Raw genomic sequence first — 11,443 nt, 5'->3', positions numbered from 1 at the left:
TTCATCTGCCGGGGCCGAGCAAGCTTGGACAGTGGCAGTGAGGGTCTCAGGACGTAGGTTTGTTTAGAGTGACCTTCTCTTAGATGGATTGCCTCACAGGGCTAATGAGCTCCATCTGCCCGGGGGGCTGGGAGTGACCTTCTCTTAGATGGATTGCCTCACAGGGCTAATGAGCTCCATCTGCCCGGGGGGCTGGGAATCGAACCCGGGTCGCAGCGGTGAGAGTCCTGTACCCTAACCACTAGACCACCAGAGGCCCCCTTCAGTGAATAATCTACATATTTAGGCACATTTAATTTTTGAAAAATCCAGAAAAAAAAACTGAGCCCCTTATGCTATAGCTCTACTCAGAAATAAGCCATGTCCATTACCTGACCCTTTGGCCAACTGACCTGTATGGTTAAGCTTTCTCATCCTACAGAGAGGGTGGCTGCATCCCACAGAGTTAATCCCTGGAACATGCCTGGGCACTATCCAGAGGTGGGCCATGTGTCCTAGGCTGGAAGCAGGCTGGCGACCATGCTGGCTGTGCTAGCCTAGTTTGACAGAGATCATATGGCAGTAGTTGGGTCTATGACCTGTTTCTGTCAGCTGTATAAAACCAGCAGTGGCAGACTCTGCACTTCTTTTTTTTCACTCAGAGTAAAATATACTCCTTTCCGAAAGCAACTTAAAAAAAAATTATTTCAGAATTTTAATTCTTGTATTATATCAGTTACATTTACCTATTTGTATGTTAGTTTTTCAGATAAAAATATGCACATTTATTGTTTATAAACGTTTAATGTTCAATTTGATGAATCTTCTAGCAACACAAACCAACAAAGTAGCACTTACTTTTGTCTAAGCAGAAACAGAATCTAAATGGGAAAAAAAAAAATCTTGCAAAGATGCCTGATAAAACTCAAAGGAGAAAGTTGCACACATGTCAAACATCTGTTGAAGGTTAAGCGAAGGCTGTTCTAATTTTGTCTTATCCTATTCAGGATAGTGATAGAAAACTAGGTTTATTCATATGAAATCTATCTACATTTGTTTTGCAGCCAATGCATGTTTTTATATTGCCAAAACTATCAATATTCAGCTTTTATTTCAGGTTTACTGATGATCTGTCTGGCAGATCCCAGTTCTGAGCTACTCTGCCACCCAAGTGAAGGACTAAGAGAATTAAAACCCCATTTTATTTCTGTGCACTAGCTCCCTCCATCTGGGTAAACAAACTAAAAAGCCAGATAATGCAGCTGACATCTTGAATTATGTAATTTCTCATAACACATGCCAGAAATGCTATTCAGCCCTGCTATACATGCAGGAATGCTGTTCAAAGCCCTGGCTTCTGGCTCAGTAGCATGATCAGTGGTACTCAGCATGCAGTGGGGATTACTGAGCCATGCTGGAGGAGCAAGGAAGGCTCTGTAACCATTATCCATTGCTACATCCTTCATAGAAATCTGCCAGACACAGAAGGTAACCACAGTGACAGGGAGACAGAAATATACGGGAGGAGATGGGTTGTGGTGAAAACCCAGGTTTAGGATCAGCACTTTGTATTTCTGTGAGACAAGAAATTTTCTGCTTTAGGATTGCTGACATGTGCAGATTTTTTTCAAGAAAAAAATACAAGAACAAGAATGTGTGTCACATTTCTGCTTGAAGTTCACTGGAAAAACCCATGTATGTTAGGCTGGCAGGTTCAAGGTGCTGTCCTTCTGTTTAAGGAAAAACTGAGGACTTAAAAAATATCTGTCAGTAGCAGACTGGCTGCTCAATTATTCCTGGTGCAGTGATAGTGACAAATTCTCAACAGAGCCCCTAATAATATTTCATAGTATTACAAAAAGCTTCCTCCTTTTCCAGCTGTGGTTAATGGTAACTATGCCATGAAATCCTTCGGGGTCATGAACAGGCACAGCTGTCAACCCCAGCACATGCATCAACATTGCACCCCTCTTTTAATCTACTATATTTTGAGTGGTGTATTTGCAATACATGGAAAACTGACAGAAGACGCAACATTTGGTATTGGCCCATGAATAACCATCCGCCCTCAGGATTTAACAGATCAGGAATACTTTTTCCTTGAAATATATTTCTTGCTTGAATATGTGTGTTTAATTGCTGTCTGGACCTGTTTGTAAGCTGTAGAGATCTAGGGCAGGAACCAAGAGCTGCCACTCACTGGAAAATTTGTGCTGCTACCCCGATTCCCTTGTGGGTGGTCCAACCAAAGCTGAAAACAAAGAACAGCATAGAATGTATCTGGAAATTTAGAATGGTCTCTGGGAAAAGATTTTTGTTGTACTAGAACAGATAAGATATACCCTTCAAAACTGGGATGGCTGCAACTAAACTGTCTCTGGGAATGATACCTGGCATACACCAATGCCCAGAACACAGCCAGGCAGTGGTGGCGACAGTGCTAATAGAGGCAGGGGACATGTTTGCCAGGGACCTCTACAAAACCTTCTCAGTGTCCATGGTCAGGTTTCTGTACTCAGACCAGTAGTACTTTTGTTACAGGCCAGGTTTCCTCAACAGATAAAATATTCTAACGAATCCTGCAGATTCACATTCAGAATTTGTCTCGGTGGCCTAAACATAGGTCTCTGGCCCCCTTTGAGAGGCCACAAGGTATTTTAGTTGCCAGTCAAGAGCAGAGACTTGTATTTTAGTTGCCAATCAAGAGCAGAGATCTGTATATCTTGTTTCATGATGTCTCAGAAATCTTACAGCAGCTCATGGTAACAGGTGCCTTTGGTTTTGTACCTGAATTAAGCCTACAGATATGTTGACCAAGCTATATGATAAATAAAGTTGTAAACTCTTCTCTTCAATAACAGCAAAAGTTGGTGGTTTTCTTGCAGATTGCAAGCTAAATAATTCAATTTTATTAACCCCAAAGGATTTTTACCTAAGGCTTTTGTTTTGTTTTGTTTTATTTTATTTTATGAAAAGGTGTATACTATATAGTGTACTATACACGGTATTACCTACCTACAACAAAAACCCTTTGGTTAAAGGTTTCACTCTTAATTTCTTCAGTTTATGACCCAGACAAAAAGATCAATTTTCTAAGTCATGAGAAATGCCTAGTTACATTAATAGAAGCTACAGATTTTAAATCAGGCTACTACTTTGAAACTCTCCTCATAAATATACTTACAGTTTACTTATAAAATGATATATTGAAAGGATAAAAAAAGAGATAAAAACAAAGATCTATTGGAAAACATATAAAGCTACATATTTCCTTATAGTTTTAAGATTTGCTTTAGCTATTTAATAGGCTATATTGTAGGTAGTATGCATGAAAAGTAACCCAGTCAAACGAAGTCTTCTACAATGTGTTTAAATCAATATGATACAGTATAGCTGATACATAAAGCGTTGTACTGATAAAGAAGGTGTAAGATGCCAAATACACGGTACAATACTATTATATTTTGTATAGAATAGAGTGTATTTTCTGCTTCAGAGAAAGCAATGAAATAACAAAGACTTATAAAACAATCCTAGGGAAGAAAAGTTCAGAATTTTGAACTTTTGACAAAAATATGTATGTATTTCCTTCAGTAACCATAACAGTTTTATTTCATGGATGGAGGAAGATGGCAGTTTTTCATCCAGTAATCACAAGAAACTGTAGCTAATTTAAAATGAAGCCACGCAAGTAGCTTTCTAAGTACAGATCATTTTTTATTAGGGATGCTGACCACTGCCAGTAAAACCCAAAGGAAAATTACCCAAGTCATAACAGCTTTCAGAAAGGTGTATAACATGGTATAGCAAAGCTTACTTTGGATGATCTCCCAGGGGTCGTTGTCCAATGGATTTTAATAATGACTCCGGTCGAACCGTTAATTTTGGTGATGTCTTGGGGCTAGTATCAGAGTCTCCACTTTCTTCATCTCCCATGGCCTTAATATAGCTCCCACTTCTCATTCTTCTGCAGGGGATCTCTTCATCTTTCCCACCAGCCGGGTATCCTGCCCATTCATCCTGAGGTACCTAATAGAGACCATAAAACACATATATGGATTCTGCTTTATTCTTTTAATATATTTAAGTACTTCCTTCATTTTTTCATTTTAAAGAGACAAGTAATAAATTTTTTATTCTTCAGAAACAGATCACTTATAAAGAAATTTCTAAGGTCCCTAGATGATTTGACCATTTAATTCTGACTTGAAAGTTGGAAATTTTCAGTTTATAAAAGCTGGAAGCCAAGGAACAACCAAGTCATGGATTGTGAGCTGAGCTGCAATATCTATTTGCAGACATGCTCTAAATTGCAGGAAGAAGCTTGGCTTAACCTCTTAAAAGTTTGCATGCAGATTCTCAGCTGATAACAGTAAGTTAATCAGGTGTCTCAGATCTAAAACTCATTAAAAGCTGAGCACTTCAGAGTTTATTACCAATACTCCTTATATGGGGCTTTGGAGGCCTTTCAGGAAGGTGAAAGTCATATTTAAGCTAAACTAAACTGTGATCTTGTCATAAATGGATAGGATTGTGATTTAGGGCAAACTTCTGTGGGGAAAAAACAAAAGTGGTAATTTGTCTTTTTTCTTATTTAGAAACTGCAAAATAGTTCATAGAGATTGTAATGTACCAGTAATGCAACCAGTTAATCAATACATGTAATTGCAGCTGCTTTTATGCACTTGAGGTGATTTTTCCAAATAGTAAGATTGGTAGTCAGATAATCCACACCTGGTGGACAGATATGTCTCAGTTCACCATAGAACTGAGCAAGACTGGATTTTCCAATCCAAAATGAAATAAGCCTTGTTTTAAGACTCATGGATAAACTCAACAAGCCTGTCTTTGCCAGTATCACTTTCTTTTTTTTGTTTGGTTGTTTGGTTGTTTTTTGTTTGTTTGTTGGTTTTGTTTGTTTTTGTTGTTGTTGTTTTTCCTTTTTGTTTGTTTGTTTTTGTTGTTTTTTTGTTGGTTTTGTTTTGTTTTTTTGTTTAATCTTCCGAGGTGCTGAGTCCTTTAGTTCTAACCCAGAAACACACTTGAACATTTACTTAACTTAAAGGATATAAGCAACTCTCTAAAATACATTATAAGGATTCACGGTTAAAAAGAAGGATGTGACAAAGTTCATAAGTGGACCAGGGTTGATGCACTTGTCAGCATCAAATCCTTTATCAACATAATGACTTCATATATATTAAGCAGTATAATGGCATTATTTACTATTATACTATAAATCTGAAATTCCAGTTAAATATATATTTAGGAGTTTCTGTAAAGCAGGATGTTAATAAAGATGTTTAAGTCAAACATATTTAGAGTCTCTAGACAGAGTTCACTGCAGAGCTGAAGCAAATGCTCCGATTGGTTTCAGCAGTCTTGTTGATTGGATTTAAATAACTAACATGATCTGCCTGTCATCTTTACTGCCCTTTTGAGATAAATGAATTAGCCACACTTACCAGGTGAATAGACCTGGTGCTTTGAGTCCCAAAAAGGGATTAAGGGGGAAACAAAGTTTTAAAAGGGAGTGAACAAGTAAAAATAGAGATATTAAATTAAAGAAACAAGCTCAGGACAGAAAAAAAAAAAAAAAGACAGAAAATGAAGTCAGATAAGAAAAGATGAAATAGATTGCACAGATTAGAAAAAAGTCAGAGATAAATATCAGAGAAAAACATTATGAGTCATATTCTTATACAGCGTACTAGGACAGAGCGTGAATCTAAATGAAATATGGGTTAGATCATGCAAGGAAACAAACTTTTCACATTATTCAGCTTTGCATGGTGATTGGAAAGGGAGCATCAAAAATATTGCCAAACTTGAAGCCTGCAAATGTCATACATCATTTTCATTTCTTTTCTAGGACCTAGTATGTATGAAATTAATATTGCAGGAAGGTTTTTTGAGATTATAGGAGACCTAAAAGGTTTTTACATGTAGTTGCAGTAGTCATAGTGAGTCTCCTAAAGTACAAAGAATAAATATATTTTCCTAAGCGTTTTTAAATCTACAACTGGCAATACAACTAACTGCAAAAGTCCGAATTAGAGAGCTATCTTATTAGTTGATATCAAACAAACATACTCTCACTTTTAATTATTCTTTATGGCTAAAAGCAAAATCCAAAAGTTGAAAAAGCATTTATTGTCATCAACATAGGACAACTACAAGATATACTGTTCAATTTTCAGCACTAAAGCTGAATTATCACATTCAGTCTTACTATTCATTTTTTTTTCAAACAACTCAAAACTTTTTCATAGAATAATTATTTTGGCTTGAAACTTTTCCCTTCATTTTACCTCAAAGATAATTAAATAGAAAGTTTAAAAATACATGGATCAATAACCTTTTACTCAAATGCAGAAAATTATTACTTCCTCAACTTTATTTTGTCTGAAATTCCATGTTCAAATAACTAGATAAGGACTGGATTTAAATAAGTAAACACAGGCGTATTTATTGATTGAAGTTGAAATCTTACTTTAAAAGATAGGAATGACTGATTTTTTACATTAAAGTATCTAAAAAGTTAAGCTTCTTCACTGTGATAAGGACAAATCTTACAGTTATATGCCTTACTGTTTCTGCTGATTACATTTCTTTTGCTTTCTGTATTCAAAAGTTAAATGAATTCACATAAAAGCTAAAGACCAAAGCTAAAAACTGAAGAAGGCCTGCTCCATTTGTGCTTGTGATGTACTCGTGGTACACACATAGGCACCGAGAAAACTTTTCTAATCAGATCCACTTGTTGGCTATCAGAGAAGCCTTTATGGTTGCAAAAACATTGTTCGCAACTAAAATATGTGGTTTGTTTGATTGGCTGTTTTTTTTCCCTTCAGCCACTCAAAGGAGCACAATATTATGAACACAGGGAAAATGCTTCTGGAACCTAGTGAACAAGTTTGACAATGTCTTCTCTTAGAAGGTTTCATGCAGAGTTTTGGAGAACAGTCGGAGTCTTTTTGCCATATTCGAAAGCCAACAGAAGGGCACTTGACATTGTTTTTCCTCATGGACTGAGAACAGAAGCAAAACATGAGTCCCAGTTCAGCCTCGTTCTTCATTTACTTGAGTTGATAGGTTAAGTACTTGGAAAAGTCTTTCCAAATCCAAGCCATCTCAGACCCAACAAAAATAGTTTTAAAGAAAAGCAGAAGCATTATACTAGTGCAGGAAAGATTTTTATTTTGCAATATTAACAAAAATGTTTAACATCGTGGAATGAGGGTCTTTGAATATACATCTTCCAAAATATGGAAAGGCTTTGCAGCTTGAAGAAATGCTTTCTTACAACAGTTACCAGCCCCTGAAATTCCCATCTGTAGGGTTTGCAGCTGCTAATTTGGAATAATTACTCTAATTATCGACTTGTGTACAGTGATGAGTGCTGATATTTATAATGCCTAAAAAGGCCTTCCTTCTGTTCTAGATGTTAACATGAATCCTTATATATGTGGTTTCTACTCACGGAGGAGTTAGCCTGGATATTACCATATGAATTTCCTTTTGCAAGAACAACGAGCTGACAAGGTCTGGCTGCTGATATGGTTATAAAAATTACAGAGAACGATGAGTCTCTTCCATAAATTTCATGGACTGTTGCTGTGAGGAGCATCAAACTCAGAAAATTCGAGCTCTTTCAATTCTTCTGCTACTGATTCATTCTGGTTGCGTACATTAGTCACCTAGGGCCAATTTTATTAAAGCACCTGGTACCTAACTCTTAGTATGTGTTATGGAGCTGATCTGGCAGTGAACTTCAGAACCTGAGGTAGGACTCTAAATTCCCCATAAAGACATTTAACAGAGTTAGCTCCTTCAGAGTAGCATCCAAAAGGTCCCTTTAGTTAGCAATCAAAATGTAAAGCATGAAGAAAAATCTCAAATGCTGCTCCTTTCTTGCGTTTATCGTATCTGATTACAGGCAGCAGAAAGGCCCTTCTGTTATTTCCCATTCACAGCCTAAAATCATCTTCCAAAGAAAGAGTTCAGATTTTTTTTTTTTCTAAGTACAGCAGCCTTATTCTTTCTTTCCATGATGAAACAGCTGTGGAAGTGGGAGACATTGCTAACCTTCTAATCAATAATGTTTTGAGAGCTCAGGAAGAAGATTTAGGGCTGATAAATAAACTGCTATACCCTTCTCTTTTGTCACTCATGGCCTTTTCATGAAGAACTCATAGATTGTCTGGGGATGACTGGTTAGAAGACAGGGACTTCATGCACATAAAAGTGTGTGACACAGCTTCATGATCCAAACACTTACTGATGATCCCTCCTGAAAGGAGGGAGCTTAGTTATAGCCCCTAGGTCAAACTCGCATGAGTTTTATGTAAAAGGATGTTTGGATAAAACTTGTATAGCATCTTAACAAAGAAACAAGTACCTTTGCTTCAAACTGATGTACCTCCTGCTGCTCAGAATGCAGTCTGGGGAACTGAGAAGATGGGATTTGACCTTGTACAGGCTAAGAAAGAAACTGAACTGTCATCTCACAGTGGGTATTCTAGAAATTTCGTTACTACAAAAACAAATTTCCTTGCTTTAGAAGAAATGTCACTATCTTTGTTCTTTGTTAGAAGTTCATGTTTTAAAATATCCCTTACTACTAATTTTTGGCTAAATACCTAATGAGACCTGTTAAAGGCCATGAAAGTGATAATTTCTGAATTTTATTCTACATCTTATTTATATCTCCCTTTTATAGAAACAGTACACATTTGTATTAGCGTAGTTCTCCTTTATCTTCTTTTATTATTTCATATATTTTATACTGTGTTTTAATTTGATTAAAGTGGAACAGGCTGCCCAGGGAAGTGGTTGAGTCACCGTCCCTGGAGTTATTTAGAGATCCCTGCATGTATTTATCTATACCACACGTAGATTAGGTGCTTAGAGACATGGTTTAGTGGCGGACTTGCCAGTGCTGGGTTAACTGTTGGACTCAATGATCTTAAAGGTCATTTCCAACCTAAACGATTCTATGTTTCTATCCTTCCTGTTGGGTGTACTGATTGTGCTCAGACAAGACCTGCCAGAAGAGGATTTTGAACCTTTGACTGGACTTCAGCAGCATAGATTCTGTCCATAAGCATGCGAGACACCATATTATTATAGTAATTACTGGGTTGGAACCAGTTCAAGAGTGTGGAGGAAGGGGGGAGGGCTCATGGAGCCCACATGGCAGCCCTGGAACTCACACAGCAGGTCTGCAGCCTCATGAGGCAGCCCCATAGGCTGGTAGCAGCTGTCAGTCAAAAGGGCAGCCTGGGAACACACCAATGTTAGCATGTGCTAAGTCAGTGCTTTGTGGAATGCTTTGTCTTGGTTGTATGTTACCCCTTTTAAGGTTTTGCCAAGATTCCTATTTCCCCCCCTTATTATCAGTAAAAATATCTCCTGAGAAAAAGTGTGTAGCTTTTTCTTCTTTGCATTACCTCAAGGTATTAAAGGACCTAGGGCTCTGCAAAAGTTTGGTGGCCGAATTTTTGGAGTCTTGTATTTTTTTTAAAGTAATACTCTCAGCTGAGCTTGCGGTTCTGTGGCTGGGGTCTTACAAAGCAACAGCATGCTGTCAGGGCAAACAGGGATGGATTCACTAAACCTTCAGAACAAACTAGAAGTTATGGAATCAGTGAGGTTGGAAGAGACTCTGAAGTTCTCTAGTCTGGCCTTCTGCTCAAAGCATGGTTAGGTACAGCAGGTTGCCCAGGACAGCTACGAAGATGGTGAAGGGTTAGAGACCGCAATGAGGTCTCAGTCTCCCCTTGAACAAGCCAAGTGACCTCAGCCGCTCCTCATATGGCTTCCCTGTGAAGCGGAAGGGGCAGATACCGATCTCTCTGGTGACCAGTGACAGGGCCTGAGGGAATGGCATGAAGCTGTGTTAGGGGAGGTTTAGGTTAGATATAAGGAAAAGGTTTTTCACCCAGAGGGTGGTTGAGCCCTGGAACAGGTTCCCCAGGCAAGTGGTCATGACACCACACCTGAGTTCAAGAAGCATTTGGACAATGCTTTCAGGCACATGGTGGGATTCTTGGGGCTGTCCTGTGCAGGGTCAGGAGTTGGACTTTGATGATACTCGCGGGTCCTTCCAGCTCAGGATATTCTATGATAATATGACTGCGTCCACCTGGGTTTTGAACATTTCCAAAGATGGAGACTCCACAACCTCTCTAGGCAACCTGTTCCAGTGTTTGGCTACATTCAGGGGGGAAAAGTTCTTCCTTATACCTATCTGATCAGAGATAGGTAATCTAGGCTCCCTAGAACTAGTTCTAGCAGTGTGAATATGCGACCTTGTATCTAAGCAATACTTATGACAAAACTGGAAGAAACAATGAAATATTAATTCTTCTGGACTTTGACCCCTCTCAACTTGATTTCTGTTTAGGATTTAGCTAAAGCAGTCAAACTGACAACAGCAACTGACATTTCAAGACAGATCAGCTCCTCTTGTTCCACCCACTTCTATGGCATTTGCTCCCAGCTCCCAGAATTTTAAAGGTGTTCCACCACTAAACTGCTGATCTGCTTAAAACCTGGCATATCACTTTACTATCTAAAATGAAGCACTTCTAAATATATGACTTCAGCTGAGGGACATGACTATCACTTCTTCATATTTCTCATTCCCAAAGGTTAAAGTGAGGATTACCTACCTCATAGGAGTCCTGTGAATTTAATTAGCATGCAGATGTAAGATGCTCTGAAATATTCATTATGACCTAAATCTTATTTTAGTAATATAAATTTCATATTTTACTAGAAGCACAAGATGTCTGTGCATGAAATTAGACTATAGATGATGTGAAGAAAGATAAGATATGAAACAGTATGTAAGAGAGACAAAATCTTTGTAATTTTATGCTTTCTCAGCCTGGTCAAGAAGATGAGGCAGAAAAAAAAAAAAAAGGACACAATCTGAAATGCAGGTAAAAGGTTTCCTCTTAAATCATGTTTTCTTCAAGGAGCCAAAGAAAAATAGCCTTTGTGCACAGCTGCAAGTAGATGAAAGTAAATGACAATCCTGGAAGGCAGACAGAGATGATTTTTTGTAATGGTAGAAACTTTCCTTGATATTACAGTGGGAGGTGGGAGCTGGACCTCCTGTGTTTTCAAAAAATTTTCTGAAGAAGGAACACCAACCAATTACAAGAATTTTCTTCTGAAGTTAATGACACTAAGACATTCCTCTGTTTCCTGTCTGTGGACTTTAGACCCTATTGGTCTGGCTTTTTGCCAGTGCAGTATCTGAAAAGAGAAGTTTGTTTCCTCAGTAGCTAACCTTGTGCCTAAAACTCACCACCATTCTCACTGCACACTTGTTTCTTCTGTGTTTTTTTTTTTTTTTTAATGTGATGATTCATTGTTCAAAGAACATGAATTATACAATGAAGCCACTCAAAAAATCTCTGCAAAACATGCCAGGGACTCCTCCTCGCCACTA

General features: G+C 38.0%; 1 protein-coding gene across 7 annotated transcripts in view; it reads right to left on the bottom strand.

Moving 5' to 3' along the window:
• The window catches only part of DLGAP2 (DLG associated protein 2), a 455,132-nt gene that overhangs the window by 66,773 nt on the left and 376,916 nt on the right, over window positions 1–11,443 (bottom strand). For all 7 annotated transcript variants that reach the window (XM_017814543.1, XM_017814542.1, XM_017814544.1 and 4 more), the window contains one exon: window positions 3,797–4,008. In XM_017814543.1, coding sequence (XP_017670032.1) covers window positions 3,797–4,008 — 212 coding nt within the window. The remainder of the gene's footprint in view (window positions 1–3,796; window positions 4,009–11,443) is intronic.

The sequence above is a fragment of the Lepidothrix coronata genome, unplaced genomic scaffold (assembly GCF_001604755.1).
Source record: "Lepidothrix coronata isolate B3197 unplaced genomic scaffold, Lepidothrix_coronata-1.0 Scaffold45, whole genome shotgun sequence".
Classification (NCBI taxonomy): domain Eukaryota; kingdom Metazoa; phylum Chordata; class Aves; order Passeriformes; family Pipridae; genus Lepidothrix; species Lepidothrix coronata.
This window is presented reverse-complemented; position numbering and strand designations above follow the sequence as displayed.